Source organism: Hypanus sabinus, chromosome 19, assembly GCF_030144855.1.
Source record: "Hypanus sabinus isolate sHypSab1 chromosome 19, sHypSab1.hap1, whole genome shotgun sequence".
Taxonomy (NCBI): domain Eukaryota; kingdom Metazoa; phylum Chordata; class Chondrichthyes; order Myliobatiformes; family Dasyatidae; genus Hypanus; species Hypanus sabinus.
In genome coordinates, this window is record NC_082724.1 from 50,717,539 (window position 1) to 50,745,072 (window position 27,534).

A 27,534-nucleotide genomic window follows, 5' to 3' on the forward strand; every position below is an offset into this window, starting at 1 on the left:
TCTTGCCTTTAATGCTTCGTTTACATTGTTTTGAGAAGGCAGTGAAGTCCTGTGTCAGCATGCAACAGCTTTAAAAGTAAATACATAAACAGAAGAAAGCAGATCACAAAGAACTTCAGAAATTATATTTGCACGAATATAGATGCATGACTGAAGCTGTCTAAATCAAGATAGATCAAAGCAGCCATGATAGGATAGTTACTTGTGACAGGTCGCAATCACTTGGTGTTCTTTGACTTTTTTAGGCAGAAACATTTGGAGACTCCTTTGTGTTTGAGGGACTGCTGAGTGAAAAGGTGAAGAGCGGCATTACCCAAGCTGTAAGTGATGTGCACATCGTACATACCCAGTGTCATGATGATATGCCCAATCTGAAATCACATATCAACACCATAAGATTATGACTTTTGTATTTAACCCAGCTTCTTTTGAAATAATGAACATCACAAGAGGTGCATGAATATTTGGACACTTTTGTTTAAAATGTTCTGGATATCTTATTTATCTTTTGCCAAAAAATTCCTGTTCTGTTTTTCTGCAATAATAATTTGTGAGTGCTGTTTCCACGAAATGTCCAGAATGGAAATTTTATATGTCAACAGTTTTCCATTCGGGAGCTGTTATGGCATTAGCCAGGAGGTGGTGCTGTAGAGCAGGTTTCCAAACTCCCTCCCCATCACAGATGGACCATGGGGAGGGGGGTTGGTAGAGAAGTCCATCTAAATTTAAAAGCACTAAGATTTAAAAGTGCTAAATTAAAATGTTTGTCTAGTCCTGCATAATAACATAAACTTCTAAAAATAACTTATTCCAGTTTTGAAAGGGAGAAACAAGACATTCACATGTGCCGAATTTGGTCCAACAATCGGGGTAAGGCATTGTTATGAGCATCTGCTTCTTTTTGTAAGTTGTGAAAGTGTTTAATACTTACTGACAACCAGAACATTACAGCCGTACACTATTTCTGCTTCAATTACAAGCCTTCCATGTGACGTCCTACTACATGCGGAACGGCAGTTCATTCCAGCTGGGATCTGGCTGGAATGGTAAAGTCAGCTGATATTAATAAAGTAGGCAGAATTGATCAAGACATCGCTAAACATTATCAGCCTCAAACAGTAAAGTTTCAGAGGAAAGCCTGGCAAGTACGAGCTTGGAGATAACCTCTTCAAAGACAAACGACCAGAATTTCAGGCGTTCCTCAGTAAATTTGTGGATAATGCTACATTTTGTCATGTTCGGTTAAAAAAATACTATTTGTGGAATATAGCCTCTGAGAATTTGATGCCTTTTCTAATCAAGAGTCTATCAATCTCTCCTTTAAATATACACAATGACTTGGCCTCCACTGCAATCTGTGGCAATTAATTCCATAGATTTATCACCCTCTGGCTAAAGAAATTCCTTCTCATTTCTGTTCTAAGGAGACACCTTTATATTCTGAGGCTGGGCCCTCTGGTCCTAGATTCCCTCATTATAAGAAACGTCCTCTCCATATCCATTCCATCTAGGCCTTTCGATATTTGATAGATTTCAATGATATGCCCCCATTCTTCTAAACTCCAGCAAGTATGGGCCAGAGCCATCAAATGCTCAAATGTTAGTACATAACATTGCGTTATGTATTAAGTTTAATGAACCAAACAGTTTCAAATTTTCAAACTTTCAAATTGCAGAAAACTTTGGTTTGTTCTCCATTATGATCCTGATTCACTGCCAAGTAAATTCACTGCAACTCGCGTCTGATGGCAGGAAAGTCGGCTAGACCAGCCTGTTTGAGCTGTGTTGAGAATCTAGTAGGTTGATGAATTTGGATGAGCTGATATGAAGTGGAGTGAAGGCTTGGTGAGCATTCATTAGTCATGGAGTTGTACAGTACAGAAACAGGCCATTCAGCCCACTACAACACACACAAAATGCTGGACGAACTCAGCAGATCAAGCTGGGACTACAAGCTGGCAGGTGGTTGGTGAGACCTTCTTCCCCCTTCCTTTCTATCCCTGATGAATCAGTGAAGGCTGCCTCAGTATATATATTTAAGACAATGTTGGATAGATTTTTGCATAGTAGGGGAATGAAGGGATATGGGGAAAAGGCAGGCAGGTGGAGATAAGTTCCTGGCCAGATCAAACATGATCTTATTGAATGACAGAGCAGGCTCGACGGGCCAGATGGCCGACTCCTGCTCCTATTTCTCTATGTTCTTATGAAGAGTCTCGGCCAGAAACATCAACACTTTATTCCCTTCCATAGATGCTGCTTGACCCGCTGAGTTTGGATTTAAAATAGCGGTCACCAACCTTTTTAAGCCCAAGATCCCCTACCTCAGCCTCAGTGAAAGGTGAGATCGACCACAAATTGATTAGTTACACGCATGCGCACCGGGGCAGAAAAGACCGGGAGTAAAACCCTGCAACCAGGAAGTAGAAATAATATATGAACACCAGGGGTCACCACCCTTTTTTTGCACCACGGACCGGTTTAATACTGACAGTATTCTTGACGGTGGGGGTGGGGGGTGCAGTAGGGCGGTGTTAAGCACGACCGGAATACAGCGGTACTTGAAGCGGGTTCCTTATGTCCAGTCTTTTCCGCAATTTAGTTTTCTTGGCTCTCAGCACTTAGCTGCTGTCCCACTTGCTCGCGTTTTTTTCCACTGAAAAAACTCAGTGGGTTTGTCTTTAAGTGCAGGGTGCTTGGACTCAGGGTACTGAAGCAGCTTTGAGTGCTTCATTGCCTCATTTGAAAGCCTCCCGCCCGCCTGCTGCCAAACGCCTTGGCCAGGTGCGGCTGTTCCCGTACTGGGGCCGCGGCAGTCGCAGTCCGGAGAAAGCAGCCAACTAACGAGCGAAAAGCGCGAAAGGGCGCGTTCCCACTCCCCCCCCACCCCGTAGGAGCTATCGGCCGGTGAGGTAGCTGCTCTGCTACTTATGAAATCCTGACCTGAGCCCGAATTAGATCGTCTGCGAATATTTTAGCACCGGATTCCCCACGAACATTTGGTGTGGTAAACAGGTTTAGAGGCGGCGCCCATCTGTCCGCACTCCAGGCCAATAGCAATGGCACTTCCCGCCGGCCACGCAAGGCGCCTGGTTATCTGAGGCCAACCAGTGATCCCTGGCGCACAGGCATCACTGCGTTTAGGCGACTGATGACCTCACGTGCGTTCGAGTTCAACAGTGGCCGTGACAGGGAATGAGGAAAGGTGCAGCTGACTCATATTGTTTCCTCGCGGCCTGGTGGTTGGGGACCACTGAATTACACTGTGTAGTGCGTGGCGAGGGAGCTACACACATGCGCACTGGCCAGAAACAACGGAACTACAACCCCACAACTCAGAAACAATCTCTCAACAGTATTTGTGTATTAATTTTAATTTTTTTTTGGGATCTGCTGGGAAAGTCTCCAAAAGATCGACTAGTCGATCGCGATCAACGGGTTGGCAACCATTAATTTAGAGCAACTGCAGAATCCCTTGTGTTTATGATTCAGCCCATGATAAGTTTTCTGTCCATCTTCACTAATCCCACTTGACTGCATTAGGACCGAATCCTTATATACTTTCCCTAAATACCTCTTAAATGAAATGTTTGTATCTGACTCACCTGACAATGAGTTGTACATATCAACCACTCTGTGAAAAATATATTAGCACTCAAATCCCTTTTTAAATTGCTTCTTCTCATCTTAAAACTGTACCCTCTTCTCTTGATAACATTAGCATGGGAAAAATATTTCAACCATTCTTCCTATCTGCAGTTCTTATAATTCTATATACATCAATATCAGCCTCCTTACAGTAAACAAGCCCAAACTCTCCAATCTCTCCTGATAACTAAAATCCTCTGATCCAGGCAACGTCCTGGTGAACCTCCTCTGCAATCTGTCCAGCATAACAACGTCCTTGGCTGGTTCAGATTTTCAGGTGATTTCATATTTCACCACTAGTTATTCATCTTCCCAAACAGACTTACCAAAACAATGGCTGATACTTCCCATGGACAAGACCAAAGCAGCAAATCTCTTAGACAGATTGACTCCTGGCCATTTTGTCGTAGGCAAGTGTGGAAATGGGAAGTCAGAGTTGAGGGGGGAGGGCATTAGAGTTGATTACTATAGAGCTATGCTTCAATTTTAGAAATTCACCATTGGGACCCTGAGAACTGGAAGATAGGACAAGTTCTTACTTTTGTGACCTCTACAGATTTTGTTCACAGCTCCTCAAGTGAAGGGAGAAAATAGTCTGAATATTTTACACCTTATTTTTTCAACTGTGTGAGTAACGATTAAAGCTTATCTTTATTTGTCGCATGTACAGTCAGGCCTCCTTATCTGCAAACTCCGCATACACGAATTCAACCAACTGCGAATGTGAAAACCCGGAAGTGCTCTTCCAGCGCTTGTTGTTCGAGCATGAGCAGACTTTTTTTTCTTGTCATTATTCCCTAAACAATGCAGTATAACAACTACTTTACATAGCATTTATATTGTATTAGGTATTTATAAGTAATCTAGAGATGATTTAAAGTATACGGGAGGATGTGCGTGGGTTATCGTGGATCAGGATCGCAAAAAATCAGAAGTTCTCTTACTAAATAAGTCAGAACAGGTACATCTGGTATTATTTAGCATCAGTTAGTCAAATATTTGTCTTAGTATATAGTATATATTTTACCTTTCTATGCATATAAAACACTTAAGAATGTATATTTCAGCGCCGGGCTCGGGAACGGAAGTTCTAGGGACAGACTGCTCTCGAGTGTGCTCTCCACCGTGCCGGATTGATGTGGAGGATCAAAAACCCAAAACCCCAAAACCAAATCATTAAACCACTGTGTTGCTTAGTAATAATTGTAGCTTTTATCGGGGCAGAGCCTTTCTCACTTTATCCTTTAAAATTGTTCCGCTCGTTGACTGACGTAGCCTAACACTTTTCCAATGACCGATGGCATTTCACCTCTTTCTGATCGCTTTAGTATTTCCACTTTATTTTCAATCGTGTTCATGATTATTTTCGCGAACAGAAACACTGCGGACTCAGATCTCTGCTGCCGGGTCCTAATGTCCACCGCTCTGAGACAGCTTAAATAAGGTCTGGGGTTCCGCTGGGTCCTAAGGTCCACCACATTGAGACAGGTTGAATAAGGGACTTGAGCATCCGCGAATTTTGGTATCTGTGAGGGGTCCCAGAACCAATCCCCCACGGATGAGGAGGGCCGACTGTACAGCAAAACATCAGAATATAGAGTGAAATATGCCGTTTGTGTCAATTAAAATCAGCGAGGATTGAACTGGGCAGGTGATGCCATGCTTCCAGCGCCAACATAGCATGCCCACAACTCACTAATTCTAACCATACATCTTTGGAATGTGGGAGGAATCCCACGTGATCATGTGTGATCGCTGTAGTGTGATGCACCAACCCCTACGTTATGGTGCTGCCCACCCATCTTCTCCATGGATTGTCACATTGTAGCGGTGGAGAAGCTTGTGTGGTCCTGAGATCCCGAGAGCGATGCCGTCTGGAGCTATGCTCCTGGTAGGGTCACCCATGGCGGTAAGGTCGAGGGTGAGGTCCCCGACAAAGAACAATCCAACCAAGACCTCGACAGTGGAACAGGCGGATGAAGTTACTTCAAACTCAACGGCTGTGAAGGCGGATGAAGGCTGCAACATCAGCTCCAATCGTCGTGGCTTCCATGCCATTGGAATCAGTTGGTTGATTTGTGAAGTATCATGTGCTTCTTGGTGTGCAACATCAAGTACATGTTAAACAAATACACGCACAGGCGTCTTCGCTCTGTGGAAACGGAGTGAAGACCATCATCCTCGACCTCAAGGGATAGCCACGACAACTCTTTAAAGACATTGCAGAATAATATGAGACATGAGAGACTGCAGATCCTGAAGGAACTCAGCAGGTCAGGCATGGTAGGGTAGTGGTTAGCACAATGCTTTGCTGTACAGGTGACCCGGGTTCAATTCCTGCTGCTGGAAGGAGTTTGTAAGTTCTCCAGGTTCCTCCTGTTTCCTCCCATAGTCCAAAGACCTACCAATTGGTAGGTTAATTGGTCATTGTAAATAGTCCCGTGATTATGCTAGGGGTAAATCGGTGGATTGCTGGGGATGACATGGCTTGAAGGGCCAGAAAGGGCTATTCTGCACTTTATCTCAATAAATAAAAGTTCAAAGATCTTTGGAGAAGAAATGGACAGTCAACGTTTTGTGTTGAGATCCTACCTCAGGACTGGAAAGAAAGAGGGGAGATAGCTAGAATCAAAGGGTGGAGGGAAGGGGGGGAAGCAGAGTTGGTGGGCAAGAGGTGGATCCAGGTGAGGGAGCTGTCTTGGATGGAGGAGGGGAAAGAGTAGTTATAATATTAGAACCTGGAAGCTGATAGGTGGAAGTGACAAAGGGTGAAGAACATGGAATCTGATAGTGGACATTGGACGATGGAACACAGGGAAGGAGGTGAGGAGGGGAACTGGAGAAAGGAAAACGTGTGATGGACAGAGGGGAAGAGATGGGGTGATGGGGTCAGGAATCAAGGGGAAGAAGAGGGGAGGAGGCCATGGACAGATATGATGTGCGAAAGAGGAATTAAAATGCTGGCCTCTGGCAGACCCTGGCTGATGGTGAATGGAGCAGTGATCTGCCAATTTGCATTAGGTCTCCCTGGGACCATCTGATGCAATAAATGACACTGATGGGTTCCATGTGAAGGACTGTTTAGGGCCCTAAATGGAGGTGAGGGAAGAATGCGTAGGGTCAGTTGCAACACTTGGTGCGGTTGCAATTATAAGCACGTAGGGAGGGATGAATGGGAAAATGTGTCGGAGAGAGCAATCCCTGCAGATAGTGGAGAGGAAAGGGCAGGGAAAGGCTAGTTGTGCCTGCTGATGGGATCTCGTTAGAGACAGCAGAAGTTGCAGAGAAGTATGTGTGTGTTGAATAATACAAAATGTGAATGTCACTGTGAATACAATTGCCATGACAATGAACATCCTTCAGGTCAAGCTGAATTTGTAGCTCTTTATGGCTGATATTTTGTGGAACTAATGACAGCAAAGCTACTTGTGCTTTGCCATTCTGTCAGACTGGCAACTTTGTGAGCTCTAACTATATCTGCTGAAGTGTGGAAATTCAGTGCCATTGTGACCGTGACCATAGAATTCCAATGGTGGACACATGTCGTTCATCAAAGAAGCAGCAATCTGCCTAAACATTCTGCATTACCTGTAGTACTTTCTTCTGGATTCCAACAGAAGAGAATAGCTGCTAGAGACCTGGGTAATGGCCTGTTAATTTAAAACGGCTTTCCCATGGCTCAGTATTGTAAAACTTATTAACGTCTCCTTAATAGCTTGTTAATTTAAATTATCTGAAACAATTTTCAATTTTTATTTTAATACTCCATTATATTTCTGGATGTGGGCGAACGTTTAGTTTGAACACTTCCAACCAATTTCAAGACCATGCCTTCTCAACCGTCAGTTGTTTAAACTTTTTTTGGTGGGGAAATGGGTTGGGGGTAACTTTGACAACTCCATGACATTTTGTCTGAAGGACTTATGTCAAAACATATGATACCGAGAAAAAAAAGTTTCCCAGTGTTTTGCGCCAGGATTACAAAGGGTAGTGTGGAATATTTTAATGGAATCAGTGACAAGTTCCATATTGTTGATTCTGTCTTTTCGCAGATAATTTGTAAAATCTACAGAATTTTAGTATGGAGGGAAACTGAGTTACACACATTCTACACAGTTTCACATGTACTTTTTTTACAATAAGGGCAACAAATGTTGAAAGGACTAGATAGGGTGGATGTGACGAGGTTGTTTCCTGTGGTGGGGATATCCAGAACGAGAAGGGCCTCCAAATTGTGGGGCAACATTTTAGAACAGAGGTAAGGAAGAATTATTTTAGCCAGAGAGTAGTGGATCTGTGAAATGCTTTGCCACAGACTGCGGTGAAAGCCAAGTTCATGAGAATATTTAAGGTGGAAGTTGATAGTTTCCATATTGGTCAGGGTATCTAAGGATATGGTGGGAAGGCAGGTGCATAGGGTTAAGTGGGAGCCAGAATCAGCTATTATGGAATGGTGGAGCAGACTCAATCGGCTGAATGGCTTAATTCTGCTCCTATATCCTTATGTCCTAACCCACAACATGTTGAAGTTCATATGTTTGCATCAGTAAAGGCTGCAACAGACCATATTGTGGATGGTCAGGGTGTTTTGATAGATAGTACAGATAGTACAGACCCAGGTCACAAATGCCCAGCTTATGAACACCCCCGACATATAAACTAGTTCCCATAATATGAAACAGTCCAATTTACCTTGTTGAAATTGTTCAACATGTTGAAATTCATTATGTTTGCATCAGTAAAGGCTGCAACAGACCATATTGTGGATGGTCAGGGTGTTTTGACAGATAGTACAGACCCAGGTCACAAATGCCCAGCTTATGAACACCCCCGACGTATAATCTAGTTCCCATAATATGAAACAGTCCAATTTACCTTTGTTCCTATGAATTGCAGTTTACTCTCACTGCGCTTTTAATAATTGTTATGTTGTATGATGAGACGAACTCTTGGCCTCACAATCTACCTTTTCCATTTTATCATTTACCTTTAACTCTTTATTCGGCACTGTTATTGTTTTACCTTACTCTCACTCAATCCACTGTGTAAGGATCTGATCTGTATGAACAGTCTGCAAGACAAGCTTTTCATTGTATCTTGGCACATGTAACAATAATAATAAAGTCATAGAGCACTACAGTGCAGAAACAGACCCTTCGGCCCATCTAGTCTGTGCCAAACTATTGTCCTGCTTCACCCCATCAACCTGCACCTGAACCATAGTTCCCCCATACCCCTCCCATTTTAATTTTCATCACTATTCCAGCTCTCCTCCCCTCAGCCTCCTCTAGCCAGGGTGCAGACAAGGGGAACAGTACCTGGTATTCCGGGATAGTCTACAATCTGAAATCAGAATCAGAATTAGGTTTAATATCATTGACACATGTTGTAAAGCTCTGTGTTTTGCATCAGTGTTATGTTGCAATACATAATAAATAAAAACTATCACTGATAATAAATATATATAAAAAATTAAATTAAATAAGTAATTACAAAAAGAGAGCGGAAAAATACTGGGGTAGTGTTCATGGGATCATTGTCCATTCAGAAATCTGATGGCAGAGGGGAAGAAGCTGTTCGAAATGTTGAGTGTGTTTCTTCAGGCTCATGTTCCTCCTCCTTGATGGTAACAATGGGTGGCGGGAGTCCTTAACGATGGATGTCGCCGTTTTCAGGCATCGCTTTTGAAGGTGTCCTGGACGCTGGGGAGGCTCGTGCCCATGATAGAGCTGGCTGAGTTGACAATTTCATGCACTTCCATATCCCAGGCGGTATCCCAACCAGTTAGAATGCCCTTAATGGTATATCAGTAGAAATATGCGAGTTTCTTTAGTGACATCCCAATTCTCCTCAAACTCTGAGTGAAACAAAAGCGCCGTCATACCTTCTTTTACCCTTCCTACCACTGATCCCTCAATGAGGACTGGTGTGTGTTCCCTCAACTTCCCTTCCTGAAGTCTACAAACAATTCCTTGGTCTTACTAACATTGAGTACATCCTGAGCCAATAGGCTGGTCCTGGACATGCACGATTAACTTATTATTATTTAATTATTTATGGTTTTATATTGCTATATTTCTACACATTTCTTGGTTGGTGTGGCTGTAACGAGACAGTTTCCCTCAGGATCAATAAAGTATGCCTGTCTGTCTGAGTGCAAGGTTGTTGGTGCAACACCACTCAGCCAGCTGATCTACCTCACTCCTGTACACCTCCTCAGCATCAATCTGAAACTCTGACAACAGCTGTGTTGTTAGCAAATTTATAGATGGCCTTAGAGCTGTGTCTAGCCACGCAATCGTGAGTGTAGAGAGAGTAGAGCAGAGAGCGAAGTTGCAACCTTGAGGTGTACCAGTGTTGCTTGTCAGTGAGGAGGTGATGTTATTTCCGATCTGCACAGACTGTGGTCTCCTGGAGGAGAAGTCAAAGATCCAGGTGCAGAGAGAGGTGCAAAAGGACCAGGTTTTTGATTACAAATGAGGGTATGATTGTGTTGAATGCTGAGATGTAGTCAATAAACAGGAGCTTGTCGTAGGTATTACTATTGTCCAGGTGATCCAATGCAGAGTGGAGAGCCAGTAAGATTGTACCCTCTTGCATGAGCACTTCCGGTGAAGCTCTCTGCCTCAGGTTCTCTCCTCCTGTTGCCCTACCCATTTCTTCCCACACTCACCACAGCCCCATCACCTTGCTTCTTTCCCCTCGTCCACCCATTCCATCAGCTAATTGTCCCCACACTCCTCCCTCTGATTCCTGTCTTCCACAATTCCCATATGCCCTCCCCACCTCCCTCACATTATACCATGCTCCACCATCCTCTTACCATCTTCAGCCTTCAGAAAGACACGCGAGACGACCAGTGCGGCTAATCTTAGATCAAAACACACAAAGTTCTGGAGGAGCTCAGTGGGTCATACAGAATCTATAGAGGAAAATACACAGTCAACATTTTGGGCCGAGGCTCTTCATTGGGATTGTTAGTTAACAGTCCAAATAGTTGCTTTTTTTAGCTCTTTGTCGCCTCCGCCTCTCACCTCACACCTGCCAGCTTCTGTCACGATTCCCACTCTGTCCTCCATCTGACTGTTACTTTGCCTCACCTAGATCCACCTATCATTTGCTTGTTCCAGAGCCACCCCTTCTCCTCGCCTTGTTATACTGTCTGTCTTTCAGTCCAGAATGAAGGACCTTGTCTGTCCATTTCCATCCATAGGTTCTGCTGACCCCCTGAGCTGCTGCAGCATCTTGCATGTTGCTCCAGATTCAAGTATCTTCAGTCTCTTGGGTGTCTATTATTTTTCTTTCACACATTACATATTTCCGCCATTATTAACACCAATTATCCTTATTAGAATTACATATGGGATTTTTTTTTAAACTTGGAAATTAATCTTGTAGTTAAGTCCCCAGTGCAAAAAAGATTCAAGTGCAAACTGGATTTGTACTTGAATTGAATTGAATTGACTTTATCACTTACATCCTTCATATACATGAGGTGTAAAAATCTTCACGTTACGTGTCAGTTTAAATGTGCAATGTGCAATTTATAATAAATAGTATGTACAACGGGACAGTCGATATTGTGTCATCACGAGTTAAGCAATCTGATGGCCTAGTGGAAGACACTGTTCCTTTCTTTAGAAGCCTTCCTATAATCTGCTGCTGTTTCTGCAGAGACAGGCGTTGAAGTTTGGTTCAGTTATTCCAAATACTGGAAAAATCATTTCAAGTGCCTTTAATGATCAAAATTGTTCACAAATTTTGTTTTTCAAATATATAATGAAGAGAATGTAATTTTGATTTTTGGGCTGGCAAAATCAAAATAATTCATCTCCATTTCTTAGTGAAGTGTTTTGAGACAGAGAGTCAGCATTTGTGCACTACGTTAAACAGTGGATCTTGAACCTCTGAACACTAGTGGAAAGTGGAGCAAATAAGAGGTGTGTGAAAGAAAAGGAATGTTGCGTGAAGAATTATGCTCTCAGAGCTGGTGTGGTTGGGTTGATGAGACTTCCTTTAGATAAGAGGCCCAAAAACAGGAAACAGAAGTGGGAGGAAAGTCAGTTAAAGTTGGGGATACAAACTTACTTATCACTTCAAGTGCCAGGTAATGCTACAGTAAGCAAGGCTGCATACAGTTTTATGTTTTAATCACTTCTGTGAATGTGCGCTGTTACTCTGAAACAGGCCTCCACCTGAAACCTGTTTGCTTTCGTAACACCTACAGGGTGCTGCTTATTTCCCTGTTTTCTTTATTAATAAAAACAAATGAAGATAAGTGTGAGGCAATAAAACTGATCGATTTCTTCAGCTACCATTTGTCCCTAACACCATTTAAGAGAGTAGTGTTTTTTATTGTAGTTTAAAGTAGAATAGGTCATTTAATATTATGTAAACTGTGTACTGTATATTCTACAATTAACTGCAACATGGCAAAGCTTGTTTACATCCCCTAGGAGATTACGCATATTATGTATGTACTGTTTTATATATTCTGTAAAATAAATATAACTATCATAAAAGCACAATGATTTAAATTCTCAATATGCTGCTTCCCCTCCCTACCACTCCCTGCTCTATATCTCTCCGTTTCAGATTGTCCGTGTCTATTAATAATTTCTATGTCTTTTAGCATAACCTAATTTATCATCACTTCAGCCATTAATAAGCTATTATCTTTCTCCATGTATCCCATTTTAAAAAATCACTGATCTTTTAATTAGTTTCTCTCCCCCTTCCCCCCCCCCCATCATGTGTATCTAATGAAACTGAGTGAATTGAAAAGGGAGAGTGTAGTTTGATTGGCTGGGAGAGTGTATTTTTCTAAAGACTCTATGGGTTTACTTTCTTTGTTTATGGAGTTGTGGTGTCAGCATTGCAGTTAAATTACTAGACTAATAATCTAAAAGCCTGGGTGATTAATCCAGGGATCTAAAGTTCAAATCCCACCATGACTGATTAAATTTAAATTCTGGTAAAAAATCAGAGGCTTGATAAAAGCAAACAGCCAGTAACAATGCAACACACGCAAAATGTTGGTGGAACTCAGCAGGCCAGGCAGCATCTGTGGAAAAGAGTACAGTTGACGATTTTGGCAGAGACCCTTCGAGCTGAAGAGTCTCGGTCCGAAACATCAACTGTATTCTTTTCCACAGATGCTGTCTGGCCCGCTGAGTTCCTCCAGCATTTTGTGTTTGTGTGTGTTGCTTGGATTTCCAGCATCTGCAGATTTTCTCTTGTTTGAGCTCGTAACAATAGTTACAAAAGCTGCAGGGAAAAAAGTATGTTTGTGGTCTTCTGCTGTTTAGTCCATTCACCTCAAGGATAAATGTCTTGTGCGTTCAGAGACGCCCTTCTGCACACCACTGTGGTAACACATGGTTATTTGACTTACTGTCGCCTTCCTGTCAGCTTGAATTAAACTGGGTTTCTAATCTCTCTCATTAACAAGGCATTTTTACCCACAGAACTGCCACTCACTGGATGATTTTTTGTTTCTCATACCATTCTCTGTAAACTCTAGAAACTGTTGTGCATGAAATCCCAGGAGATCAGCAGTTTCTGAGATATTGAAACACCCTGTCTGGCACTAACAATCATTTCACAGTCAAAGTCACATATATCACATTGCTTATCCGTTCTGATGTTTGGTCTGAACAACTGAATCTCTTGACAACATCTGCATTCATTTATGCATTGAGTTGCTGTCGCATGATTGGCTAATTGGATATTTACATTAGTAAGGTGTACAGGTGTACCAAAAAAAGTGGCCATTGAGTGTCAACTTGGGTCACTAATGCCCTTAAGAAATCTGTAGTGTGTACCTGGTCTGGTCAATTTGTGATCCCAGACAATGTGACTGACTCCGAGACGGCTTCTGAAGTGAATAGACAAGCTGGTCAATTATGCTGTTATGCGTACGTTGAAACAGAGAAAGAATAAACCACGATGGACCCCTCCTGACTACAGAGGGTACTTTATAGAACACGATAATTTGATTGGCAGCTGCCTCAAAAGCATAAATTCTCTGACCACATCAATTTGAGACAGTAAGTCCAACCCCTCACGAAGACAGAATTAACTTTTCAGGATGATGCCTTTCCTCCATTGTTGACAAAAGTTTACTTTGAAACCAAACTCTGTTTCTCCACTGATGCTGTTTGACCTGCTGAATGTTTCCAACCTCCTTTTGTTTCAAATTTCCGGCATATGCAATGTCTTGCTACTGCATTTCTTTCGAGAAGTTTACAATTTTTCGAAGCATTGTAGTACTGCTTTTGTTCAGAAACCTGGCTAAACCGTGTTGTCACTGGAATGCAGGAAAGTTTCCCATGGAAGGGGTTTGACTGCAATTTGACTGACCTGGAAAACCTTCACTTGGTCAATCGGTGGCAACTTTAATATTGCTCTTTTTCTCAAAACTCAGCAAGAACCTATGATTTCTCAAGTAATTCTCAAGTTATGCAGGGTATAGATAGGGTAAATGCAGCCACTGAGGTTGGGTGAGACTAGAACTAGAGATTAAGTGTGAAAGGTGAAATCTTTAAAGGGAACATGAGGGACAACTCTTTGCTCAGATGATGGTGAGAGTGTGGAACGAACTTCCAGCAGAAGTGGTGCATGTGGATTCAATTTCAACATTTAAAAGAAGTTTGGATAAGTACATGGATGGGGTAGGGAATTGGTGTATGGATGTATGGATGGTTATGCTCCGGGTGCAAGTTGATAGTACTAGGCAGAATAATGGTTCAGCACAGACTTGATGGACCGAAGGGCCTGTTTCTATGCTGTAGTGCTCCATGACTAATGTTTTTTGTTTAGGGGATATTGAAAACCTGCATCAAAATCACATTGTTTATAAAGCCTCTTTTTAAAGGTCCTTCTTTTTCTCCCACTTCTGGCAACTATACTTCTTCCCATCATGCTAAACAACGAGAAGAATGAACACCAAAGCCTTGCTGTGTCCAGGGCAACTAATTTTGGGTAAAAGTTGAATGATGGGATATTACCCTAAATGAAGTCACAGCATTCTTTCTCTGAAACCATAACAGGTTCTCCCAAAACCAAAACAAAAATGTCTCTATAACCACTCTCCTCAAGTACCATCACCAACAAAGTCAAAAGTAACCGATAGCACAGTTGGGGAATGGTGTTCTCTTTCCATTTAGCATATGGTATATTATTAAGGTATATTTTGGCAGCATGGATATAAATCTGTGTTGCACATTTAACACAATTTTTTTCGACGGAATAAGTGAAAGTGTATTATATGTGCTGTATCTTCTGCAGGTTGTGACAGGTAACCCGCACATTTTTGCAAGTTGGAAATTCAGTCACCCAGCAGTATACTTAAGTAAAAATGTAACCTGTCAAAGGGCAGTTAAAGCAGGGTGTTGAACTCAAGGGTTCAGATTTGGCTGTGGACCAAGTTCCCACACAGCAGAAGGTGTCTATACATCCACAGTAACCACAAGCTCACCCAACCAGTCTCCCAAACACTCGATCATATGTACTGACTGTACACAAGTTGGGCATTTCTAACCTGGAGAGGTCCTGCAGATGCTTACATGGCTGGGTCATGCAAAACGATGGAGCTGAATTGTCACGGTGCTTAGCCAATGTATGCTGTGGATTCCAATTCTATGTTCAATGAACCCTCTTATTCAAGCTGCTGATAGGTTGATCAAAGTGAAATTTTAAATGAGTTTAAACTTTTGTATTTTTGGTTACTGAGTGAATTTTACTGCAGCATGGGATTGTGTTTGGTGTGATCCTTTGGTAAATGATATTGGAATTAATACAAAAAAAATTGCTGATGCTGGAAGTTTGTGATGAAGTGGCAATGCTTCGCGGGTCATGCAGTATCTATGGAAAGAGAAATAAGCTTAAGTTTCAGGTCAGTGGTCTTTCATTAGGACTGGTATTAGGAATGGAAAGGTTCAGAAATGTGCCATAAAAAAGCAGGATCCATCATCAAAGACTCCCATCACCCTGGCCATGCTCTCTTCTAACTCCTATTGTCAGGCTGGAGGTACAGGAGCCTGAAGTCCCTCACCACCGGGTTCAGGAACAGTTGTTACCCTTCACCCATCAGGCTCCTGAAACAGCGTGGATAACTTCACTCACTTCAATGCTGAACTGACTCCTCAACCTTACACAGTCACTTTTACGGACTCTACAATGCATCTTCTCAGTGTTATTTATTTACTCTTTTATTATTTGAGGAATTTGTCTTCTTTTGCACATTGATTGTTTGCCAGTCTTTGTTTTTTTTTACAGTTTTTCATAAATTCAAATAAATTCTTCTCAGGCTTCCAGCCAGTTACAAGTATCAATTCAAAACATCAGTTAGAAAACCAACTCTGTCATCTTCATCAGGGATGATGCCTGTGCATGTCTAGTCTGGTGGTATTTATACCCCTTTGGTCCCAACCTCCTGATTGGTTAGTCCTAATCCAGTCAGGTTTCCACTTTCCCACTTTGTTTACAATCGAATTCCAGTTCTTACTTGGAGCGAGACCTTCATCTTCATTAAAATTCTTTTCCCCTAGTTTTATTTCAATGGCTTCTTTTACCAGGCACTCCCAAAGGTAATTGGTGCAGCACAGTAGTTTTGTGCCATCGAAGTCAATCCTATAGCCATTGCAAATGCAGTGTTCCGTTTCCGCCAAATTCTCCGGGTGACAGAAATGGATACGCCTCCTGTGCTCCTTGATGTGGGTTTCCACTGTGTGTCCCTTCTGACCAAGGAATCATATAAACGCCAGCCACCCTGAATCCCAGATCATCCTTGACTCACGTAGGCTGTGAATTGAGCTTCCTTATGGGTGTGCGGATGGTATTAATCTGACATTTCTTCAGGATCCTGGCAATCCTTCCAGAAACTGTTGAAATTTAGGGAAGACACAGTAGCAATGGATTCCTCCTCATTGTTAGGTTTCTTAACTGAGAAACCTAACAACAAGGAGGAACCTGTCACTACCACCTGTCTTCCCTATATTTCCACGATTCCTGGAAGAATCGCCAGGATCCTGAAGAAATACCTGATTAATACCATCCACAAAATAATGAGTCCCAAGGTAGTATAGTGACATATATATATTTTGATAATAAATTTACTTTGAACTTTGAAACAATGGATGGCAGAACTTTCAGTAGGTTTACAGCATATTATTGTGTTTACACAAACTACTGCTTTGGTTTGTGGGGTTGAGTGGTACAGATACCTGATCTTTGAAGCAATCAAATATTTCCATAGATACAACAATCGGCAAGCCTTTGAGTTAAAACTGTGCTCAACTTCTGTCTGAATAATATTTGTCTATTGTGGTAAGGCAAGAACATCTGTGGCTTATAGTCTTTCCTGGTTGCACTGGTTGTGCTATATATACACTTCACAGTGTGGTTAACACCTTCATCTTTACTATAAAGTTCTTTGACACTCAGCTTGGCTCCATAAAGCTGTTATTCAGGGTCTATTTCACTAAATTAAAATTCTAATATCTTTGCTCCATTTTTGCTTGTCAAAATTAAGTGCTAGTTGTAAGAATTGGGGGGGGGGGGAAGCTTTCCTTTTCCACAATTATCAACTATAAATCGACTGTAAATATTTGCTTCTACAGTCTTTGATCAAAAATCACTTTCGCTACCATTTATAAATGTACATAAAACATCTCGTATGTTAAATGGATTATGTTCTCTTACAGAAAATTAAATTGTCTCATGCAGAGTCTTTCAGTCTGGAATTAATTAACATGCATGGCCTTCCATAGACTCTCATAGCTTAGCAGTAGGCTATTTGCCCATCTTGTCTAAGGCAGCTTTTTGTAACTGTTGTCTGATAGTTAACTACTGCCCTGCTCTTTTCCTGTAACTCTGTAGTTGATTCTCCTTCCAAGTATTTATTCCATTCCATCTCGAAATTTACTATTTACATGCATTCCACACACTTTCAAGCTTTGGATTTCAAGACAGAAGGTACACATAAGTGGCCACATTATCAGATACCTCCTGTACCTAATAAAGTAACCAATGAGTGTGTGTTTGTCGTCTTCTGCTATAATCCATCCACTTCAAGGTTCAATGTAATGTGCATTCAGCGATGCTCTTCTGCACAGCACGGTTGTAATGTGTGGTAATTTGATTTACTCCTACTTTCCTGTCAGCTTGAACCAGTCTGGCCATTCACCACTGACCCCTCCCATTAACAAGGCACGTTCACCCACAGAACTGCCATTCACTAGATTTTTTTGTTGTTCACACCGTTCTCTGTAAACTGTAAATGAAAACCCAAGGAGATCCTGAGATACTTAAACACCCTGTCTGGCACAAACAATCATTCCACAGTCAAAGTCACTTAGATCAAATCTGATATGTGGTCTGAACAGCAATTGAACCTTTTGACCATGTCTGCATGCTGTTTTGCATTGAATTGCTGCCACATGATTGGCTGATTAATTTGCATTAACGAGTCAGTGTACTGTTGTTCCTAATAAAGTGACCACTGAGTGTATGAAATAGAGAAGATGGATCACAGTTTATTAACCTGTATTCATCAATATCTTTTTGCACCACATCAGCTCAACATTTCTGTGGTGATTCCTTATCTCTTCATAGCCTTACTTAAATTAAAAAGAAACTTATCTTCACTTTGAAAGTACCCATTTTTCTAGGATACTGCCTTGGGATATAGTGTGACTTGCTTCCACTCCAGTTCTGCAGGTACAGAATTGATGAGGCCAATGTGGGAAGCACAAATTCTGTGTTCAAATTGGCTGGAGATGTCTGACAGAACAGACAGTGTTTAGTTTGTGAGTTGGTGCATCCCTTCCACTGCTGGATGTTCTCGTGCTTCCAGTTCTGAAGTTCTCAGGCTGTTCAGAATGCTCTCCTGTTTTGAGTATTCATGCGAAAGGGATTCCAGGAGTCAGTGCTTCCATTACATTTTTCTTCAAGGAGGCTTTGAGGACATGCATGAACCTCTTCCTTTGTCCAATTGGTAATCTCTTCCTGTCACAAAGCTTGAAAGGCAGTTTCTGTTTCTGAAGTCTGACAAGTCAAGTCAAGTTGCTTTTATTGTCATTTCAGCCATAAGCTGCTGGTACAGTACACAGTAAAAATGAAACAACGTTTTTCCAGGACCCTGGTGCTACATGAAACAACACAAAACTACATTAGATTACAGATCTACATGGAACTACATTAAGTGCACAAAACAGTGCAAGACAGTACAGTAATTAATAAACAAGGCAATAGGCACAGTTAAGGGCAAATTACAATATAATAATGATGTAAATGTTAATAATGTAAAAATATTTTAGCAGGAATTGAGAAAGAAATGAGCAAAAGTTGCAAAGGGAGTGGAGTGGTGAGAGAGAGAGAGAGAGAGAGAGAATGAGAATCTCTCTCTCTCCAGGCTCTGGGTATTGAGGAGTCTGATAGCTTGGGGAAAGAAACTGTTGCACAGTCTGGTCGTCAGAACCCGAATGCTTCAGTACCTTTTCCCAGATGGCAGGAGGGAGAAGTGTTTGTGTGAGGGGTGTGTGGGGTCCTTCACAATGTTGTTGATGCTCAGTGTATGACTTGTCCAACTGACCAAATGGTGCAAATTTTGGCCAGGGAGAGAATGCTGAAATCCATTTTGTTATCCTTTGAGTGCTTTGAGATAATTACTGCAGATAGTATAAGCTTTAGAAGCATATTGATTGATTGATTGTGATGCAGCACAGAATAGGCTCTTCCGGCCCCTCAAACCTCATGCCAAGAATCCACCTATTTAACCCTAGCCTAATCATGGGACAATTTACAATGGCAAGTTGAACTACCAACTAGTATATTTTTAGACTGTGGGAGGAATATTTCTATTTAGACATACAGCATGGTAACAGCCTCTGTGCCACCCAAATATACCCATCTACTAACCTACTAAGCTACTAGCCCATATGTCTTTGGAATGTGGGAGGAACCGGAGCACCTAGAGGAAACCCACATGGTCATGCAAAGAACGTACAGCGGCGGAAATGAACCCAAGTTGCTGGCGCTCTAGTAGTGTTAAGCTCAACACTGTGCTACACTGCTGTTCCCAGAGATGAGGTGGGAACATAGGACCATATAGAAGGGCAGAAATCACTGCTGCCTGATGGACCATGAGTTTGATATCTGATCTGAGGTCTTGAGATTCACCAACCTGTTCTTCATTCAAACGACTGTGCCAGCACACTGAAAGTTAGGTGAATTTCGTCGTCAGTGGACGGAGATTTCTGGGATGTGAGGAGTGGGCCACGTTTTTCAGGACCTTGCTGTGAACCTTTACTCTCAGAAATGGAGCTGTACATTGGGACTAGGTTGGTGGCGAATCTTTTTCTTGGAGATGTTCAGTCTCCATCCTCTCAGTGAGTGAGTTAATACTTGCTTAGAGCTTGGCCTCTGAAGCTGCACAAGTGCAAGTGGCATCTAAGTACAGCATCTTGATTATTGGAGACAAGATCGTCTTGCCGTGGCTCTGGAGTGGCCCGTGCTCCACTCCATCCAGAAGTTTGCTTCGGGACTGGTGTAGAAAGAAGCAATGAGAAAAGTTCAAGGGCAGAGCCTTGCTGGATGTTGGTCTTTGTTCCTGAATTGGACACTCCCATTACTGCAACATTTCCCAGCTTACGTGGCATTTTGAGGGAGAGCCCAAGATCTTTTACATTGAACATAGCAGCACCGTGCAGGCCGTTTGCTCCACAATGTTGTGCCAACCTTTTAAACTACTCTAAAATCAATGTAACCTTTCCCTCCTACATGGCCCTCCATTTTTCTACCATCCATGGGCCTATCTAAGAGTTTCTTATATGCCCTGAATGTATCTGCCTCTACCACCACCCTGGCAAGGCATTCCACACAGACACCACACTCTGTATAAAGAACTTACCTGTGACATCCCTCCAACCACCTTAATTTTACCCTCTTGCATAATCCGTTTTTTAAACACCAAGTTATTTCTTGACTTGCTTCCTAAATGATGTAAGAACATGCCGAATAAAAATGCTGGAAATGCTTAGCGAGTTAAGAGTATCTATTGAGAAAGAGTTTAAGTCAATGACCCTTTGCAGAGCAGAAAATTATTAGATGTCACAGATTTAAATGTGTACAGAGGCTGAGAAGTCAGAGAGGGGAGGACGGAGCCGAAGAGAAGCTTTTTGATGGGGTGGAGACCTGGAGAGAATAAATTACAAAGGATGACGGTGCAAGGCAAAAGGGTATTATTATGAGACAAAGGTTGGTTTTAGAAGAGCTTTGAATGTCAATAGCAGAGTTGGTACAAGAACTGCTGCACAATAAAGTGAATAATAGTTGTGCTTTGAAATTAACAAGTTGAGTGTGGGTGGCTGTGGATACCTCACTGATAGATATTGTGCTCTCTGAGTATGCGTTGAGCCGATTGGCAAAGTTTCGGATATAAAGTGGGAGTCTGGTGGGAGAACTGAAGTAACAGATGACTGAATGTTAGACGTCCCGCTCGCCCAAGTTATCACCTGCTCTGAGTTTGATCTCCCCATCGTACTGGAGAGCATGCCATTCACACGGAGTATGACAAATACCAAATTAAGTTGCTCTGTAGTTTGGGTTTCATTGTCAAGTTAAGCTGTGATCTACCAAGGGGTACACTGGCTTATCTGCATAGGGTTATACAGTGCTAAATAATTTCCTGCAGTTCTTAAGCTGTCTTGTATTCCTTGAGGCAGAACAAATCCTTCACTGATATCAAGCTGTAACAGTTGGTTCCTGAGTGTGCTGTCTCTGCATTCAACAATTTCTATTGTGAAATTTTCCACAACTGAGGTTAATTGTTAGTGCTGGGTTATGCTATCTCTTCCTGAGTAGAAATAGTAAGCACAGTGTATTCTTAAACTATACACAAAGGGAATTAACAAGTTGATAGTCCAAAACCAATGCCAATATTTGCTTCATCTGCTAAACCATCAGGGCCTTGCTCTTTTCTCACTGCTGGAGAAACGGGCTCCTTGGGTCTCAAACTACCAGATTCAGGAACAGTTATTACCCTTCTACCATCAGCTCCTGAACTAGCATGGATAACCATACTCACTTCAGCCCCGAACTGATCACTAAACACAACCTGTGGGCACACTTTCAAGGTCTCTACAGCTCATGTTCCCAGTATTATTTATTTACTTTTTATTTAATATTTTTGTATTTACACAGTTTGTCTTCTTTTGCACATTGGTTGTTGCCAGTCTTTTCATTGATTCTGTAGTATTTCTTTGTTCTACTGTGAATGCTTCCAAGAAAATGAAACTTATGGTGATATACACATATTTTGATAATTTTTTTGAACTTTGAACCTAAATCACTGTGATCCCTGTAGGAACCACTTCTCAATTCTTCAATATCCATTTCCATCTTTTGAGTTCTTGAATTTGACCTTCACACGACTATTGATGTTAGACCATATTTGTGGCAACTTCATTGAAGCATGACTTCAATTATTTAAAAAATAGGTTCAAAGCAATCGTATAAAATTGCATTTATGAACCAAGCCTTGTGCTTCAGACGAAGTAGAAATGACAGTAAGCTTTCCGTCAATGTCAGCAAATAAAAGAGCCGATTATTGACTTCAGGAAATAGGTGGTGCACGTGCACCTATCTACATCAACAATTCTGACGTTGAAAGGGTTGTGACTTTCGTTTTGCTAGTAATGAAGACCGGTCCTGGTCCAATCACATAGATGCCACAGCCAAGAAATCTCACAAATGCTTCTATCTCTCAGGAGGCTTATGAAGTTTGGCATGTCCTTGTTGATCCTTTATAATTTTTATTGATGCAGCATAGAAAGCATCCTATCAGGCTCACTTGGCAACTGTCCTGAGCCTACAATAGACTGCAGAGAGTTGTGAACACTGTTCAGCAGCTCATGGAAACCATTGCCCCCCACCCCGTCCCCCATGGATTCTGACTGTACTTGTCACTGCTTCAGGAAAAACAGCCAACATAATTATAGATCCAATTGCCCCCACCCATCCCAGAAATTCTCTTCTTCTCTCTCCCATTGGGCAGCGCATTCAAAACCCTGAAAACACACACCACCAGGCTCAACAACGCTTCTACCCTACTGTTATAGGACTATTGGACAATTCTCAATGATAAGATTCAAGATTGTTTAATGTCATTTCCAGTACACAGTGGTAAAGGAGAAAGAAATTTTGTTACTGCAGCTCTGATGTAGCACAAAACACAATAAAATGAAGAACATAATAATAAAAAAACACAATAACTATAAATATAGAAGATAGCTTATTTACATGGATTGATTGTATGTCCATAAAGTGACGCTAGTCACAGGAGTGTCTGTACATAAGGTGACTGACAGGAAATGATAAAGTAGTTGTGGGGGGAGTGTAGAGGGTGGGTTAGTGGGTGGAGGTGTCGATCAGCTTTGCTGCTTGGGGGGAAGGAACTATTTTGACTCTGGTGGTCCTGGCGTGAATGCTACGTAGCCTCCTCCCTGAGAGGAGTGAGACAGGCAGTCCATTAGCAGGGTGGTAGGATCCATGATGTTACTGGCCCTTTTCTATATATACTGTACGTCCTTGATAGCAGGTAGGCTGATACTGGTGATGTGTTAGGTAGTTCTAACTACCCGTAGCTGTTGGACTTTATTTTGCACTCTGTTATTATTTTACCTGGTTCACTGCAGTGTGGTTTCCTTACCATGCAGTGATGCCGTATGTTAGGATGCTCTCTCATGTCAAAGGACGTGAGCATAGTCCAGCTCTCTTCAGCCTCCTCAGAAAGTAGAGGTGACCGTGAGCTTTCCAGACTGTGTAGCGCCTGCTCTGGGACCATAAGAGGATGTGCGTGATGTGCATTCCCAGGAGCTTGAATCGGCTTAGTTTCCACTCCTGGATTGCCAGTGTAAAGAGGGATGTGTGTGGTGTGAGTTCTCCTGAAGTCAATAACCATCTCCTTTGTCTTGTTGACATTGAGGAAGAGATTATTTTCAAAGTCTGGATCAGAATCACATTATAGCCAGTATATGAAACATACCAGAATTGATTGTGGTTTGGTGCCAAGCACAATACCATAACAGTCAACACAATAGCAACCAACAATTTACATGACAATTGTGCAAACAGCCTTGAGCAATCAATACTTAACATGCACAAACATCAATAATCAGACTTAAATAAATGTGAACATATTAACAGATTCAATAATTATCAAGAGGACATGGAGAACAGAAAAGACCTTTAACTGATGTTGTGCAGGGTAGTACACCTGAGGGAGTTTTCTTGATAAACTGGTTTGCTACAGGAAAGAAGCTTTAGAGGTGACGTGTAGTCCTGGTGCTGATGGACTTGCAGTGATAATTTGGTGAATCCGTGACTTCTAAGATGGGTGGAGCCTGCAGTAATATTTTCAGTCTATTCTTCGCTCTGGCGAAGAATGTCAGTAGCTGACAGCCGATGATCTTCTCTGCTCGGTGGACCGCTGACTGCAACCTGGCCTCGGAGAGGGAGGAGGCAGCGGGAAACCAAATGGTGCTGGAGGTGGTCACAATACTCTCAATGATGGTTGAATAAAAATTCATCCAGATCCACCCTGAGATGTTACGTTTCCGAAGCTGGAGTAGGAGGAACAATCTGCTGGGCTTTCCTCGTGATGAGTGTAAAGTGTGTGTTCCACTTCAATCTATTGATAATGGTAGTCCCCAGGAATTTGAATGACTCAACCACATACACAGCCTGACCATTAATTTCCAAGCGGGGAGGCAGGTTGGGGGGTTTCGGCAGAAGTCAACCCTCATTTCCACTGTCTTGATAACATTAAGCACCGAGTTGTTATGAGCCCACCGTGCTGCATGACAGTCTACCTCTCTTTGATAGCAGGCCACATCATTATTAGAGATGAGACCAACTGCAGTTGTGTGGTCTGCGAACTTTAGGATTTTAATGGACTTGTCTGAGGAAGTGCAGTCATTTGTATAAAGTGAGAGCAGGAGGAGTGAAAGAACACAGCCCTGGGGAGAGCCTGTGCTTATAGACATTGGATCAGTTTAGTGGAGCCCAACCTTGCGTATTGCTTCCTTCCTGTCAGGAAGTTTGTAATCTCCTGACAGATACTGAAGGGTACTGCTGGCTGGGTTAGCTTGCTGTGGAGTAACTCCTGAACAATAGTGCTGAAGGCAAACTTGGCGCCAGGCCTCGAGCTCTACCAGCTCTCCACTGTAGGCCATCCTTTTGTCGTTGGTGTTGAGCCCCACCGCTGTCGTGTCATCGGTGAAGTTGACAATGGGAATGCTCGGCTGTCTGGCCGTGCAGTCATGTGTGAGCAGAGTGTACAGCAATAGGCTCAGTGCACAGCCCTGGGGGCACCCGTGTTCTGGATGATGGGGAGGGAGGAGAAGATGTCGGTTAGGAAGCACAGCACCCAGCTGCACAAAGATGTATTTTGACCAAGGAGTAGAGCTCACGAAGGTATGTGGGACATTAGTATTGAATGCCAGATTAAAATCCAGAAACGGCATTCTGAATAAGCTCCTTGTTTTGTAGGTGTGTAGGTGCATGACAGATGCTGTGGCATCTGTCGTAGAGTGGTTCTGTCAGTAAGCCTAATGGTGAATGTCCAGTGTGGCAGAAATAGAGTTTTTGATATATGCCATTCCCAGCCATTCAAAGCACTTCATGATGATTAGCATCAGTGCCACTGGGCAGTAGTCATTTAGTTCTGGAGATGTAAGGTTCTTTGGTATAGGGATGATGGTGCCTAATTTGAAGAATGTGGGGACAGGAGCCTGGATGAGTGAAATTTTGAAGATGTCAGTGAGCTGGTGTGGACACACCTTGAGTACTCTGCCTGTGACATTGTCTGGCCCGGCTGCCTCATGGGGGTTGACTCTCCCGAGTCCTCCTCACATCCGCTGCTGTTGCAGATGGTGGCTGCTCAGCTCGGAGGGGGAGGAGGTGGCTTTCACGGCATGCCTTAAAGCATGCATAAACGTTGCTCAGTCACCTCTGGGGACAGAAACAAATTGCAGCTGCCAGAGGCCTATACAAGAGATGGTAGCCTTTTACAAGTTAATCATCTTGTGAGGTCCACAAGACAGGTTTTGACAAAATAAATGTGGTTTACTCATTAGCTGTTGTGCTTCTGTACCTGCAGTCTGTCTTTCTGCATACACTCTTAAAGATGGAGTATGACTAAAGCCAAAAGCACATTACTTGTTATGTCTGTAAACGACATGACCGCTGGAAAAATAAAGTGGAAGTGAACCTGGTTTCCAAATCCCTGTGAGTTGGAATGAGGGAAAGCAGGCATTACCCCTTGATAGCTTGTTTCTAAAGACATCATGCAACCAGCTCAGGTTGTCATAACAACCTGGGCCTACGGTGGTTGTGGGTGGGTGCGGGTGGTCGGGGTTGTGGGAAAGTCCCACTTCTTCTTTGGCAGAGCATCAGGGTCACAGATGACTTGCCTCAACTCTGGCTTCATGGGTTCTGAGGTGGCTGATGAGGTCAATGCAGGAACCATAGACCCTTTCACAGATGGGGCAGGGTTTTTTTTTAAGGGGCAGCTGGGTAATTTGTGCGGTGAGTCTCCCCTAGTCATAGAGTCACACAGTAACAAAACAGACTCTTTAGCCCAATTAGCTCATGCTAATCAAGTTGCTCATCTAAGCTAGTTCCATTTGTCTGCATTTGTTCCATATCCCTCTGAATTAATCTCTCTAAGCCTTAGGTCTTCCCTCTGACACCTGGTGCCTTCTCAGTTTACTCTAGATATCCCTATGCCGCTTGTATCCCTTACAGTAGTGAACAGGACAGGAAACTCCCAGGCCAGCCAGTATCTTTAGAACAGAATTAAAAAGAGAACAGGCATTTTGGGTCTAACACTCTTTGTCAGAACTAATTTGTAGAAATCAAGTTTATGATAGGATATTTGATTAAAAAAAAGACCCTAAAGTAATAGTTAGGATACACCAAGCAGCCAAACAGAGCTGTTGTCATGAAGAGGTAATTGAGGAGCAATTTGTTGCATAATGTTTAAATGGGTTTGTAGGATCAGGAATGGTTGTTATGGTTGGGGCACTAGACTTAGCCATGGACAGATTTATTCTCTTGCCTTATTCTAAGGTTGATAATCTGCAGAGACCAGAGCCAATGTTAACTTACGGTAGAGCCCAAATATCTCTGACTTCAGGAAGGGGAAGTCAAAGGTACACACTCCTGTCCTCATCGAAGGGTCAGCAATGGAAAGGATGAGCAATTTCAAGTTCCTGCGTGCCAACATCTTTGAAGATCTATCCTGGGCCCAGTAACTATTTATTTAGGAGTCTGAAGACATTTTGTATGTCACCAAAGACTCCAGCAAATTTATAGTAATGTACTGTTCTAATTGGTTGCATCATCGTCTGGCATGGAGGGTCCGAAGCACGGGATCAGGAAAAAAAAGCCGTAGGGGGCTGTTAGCTCAATCAGCTCCATCATAGGCACTAACCTCCCCAGCTTCGAGGACATCTTCAAAAGGCGATGCCTCAGATAGGTGATATCCATCATTAAGGACCCCCAACACCCAGGATTTCCCCTCTTCTCATTACTACCATCAGGGAAGAAGTACGAGAGCCTGAAGACACAGATTTAACATTTGAGGAACAGTTTCTTCTACTCTACCATCGGATTCCTAAAAAGTCCATGAACTCTCAATATTTTTGTTCTCTTTTTGCACCATATACAGTATATTTTTTGTTATCTATTTTATGTATTGCTTTGTACTGCAGCCATAAAACAACAAACTTCCTGACATATGCCAGCGGTAATAATCCTGATTATGTAGTCAGCGCTGCTTGATCTGTTCTGAGATGCATGCATAGATGTTTCTGTGGTGTT

General features: G+C 42.4%; 1 protein-coding gene across 7 annotated transcripts in view; it reads left to right on the plus strand.

Annotated features, from left to right (window-relative positions):
- sumf1 (sulfatase modifying factor 1) overlaps positions 1 to 27,534 on the plus strand; it is a 187,806-nt gene that overhangs the window by 21,500 nt on the left and 138,772 nt on the right. For 5 of the 7 annotated variants that reach the window (XM_059944389.1, XM_059944392.1, XM_059944387.1 and 2 more), the window contains exon 3: positions 246 to 320. The exons of the other annotated variants lie outside the window; for them this stretch is intronic. In XM_059944389.1, the coding sequence (XP_059800372.1) occupies positions 246 to 320 (75 nt within the window). The remainder of the gene's footprint in view (positions 1 to 245; positions 321 to 27,534) is intronic. 7 annotated transcript variants of the gene reach the window in all.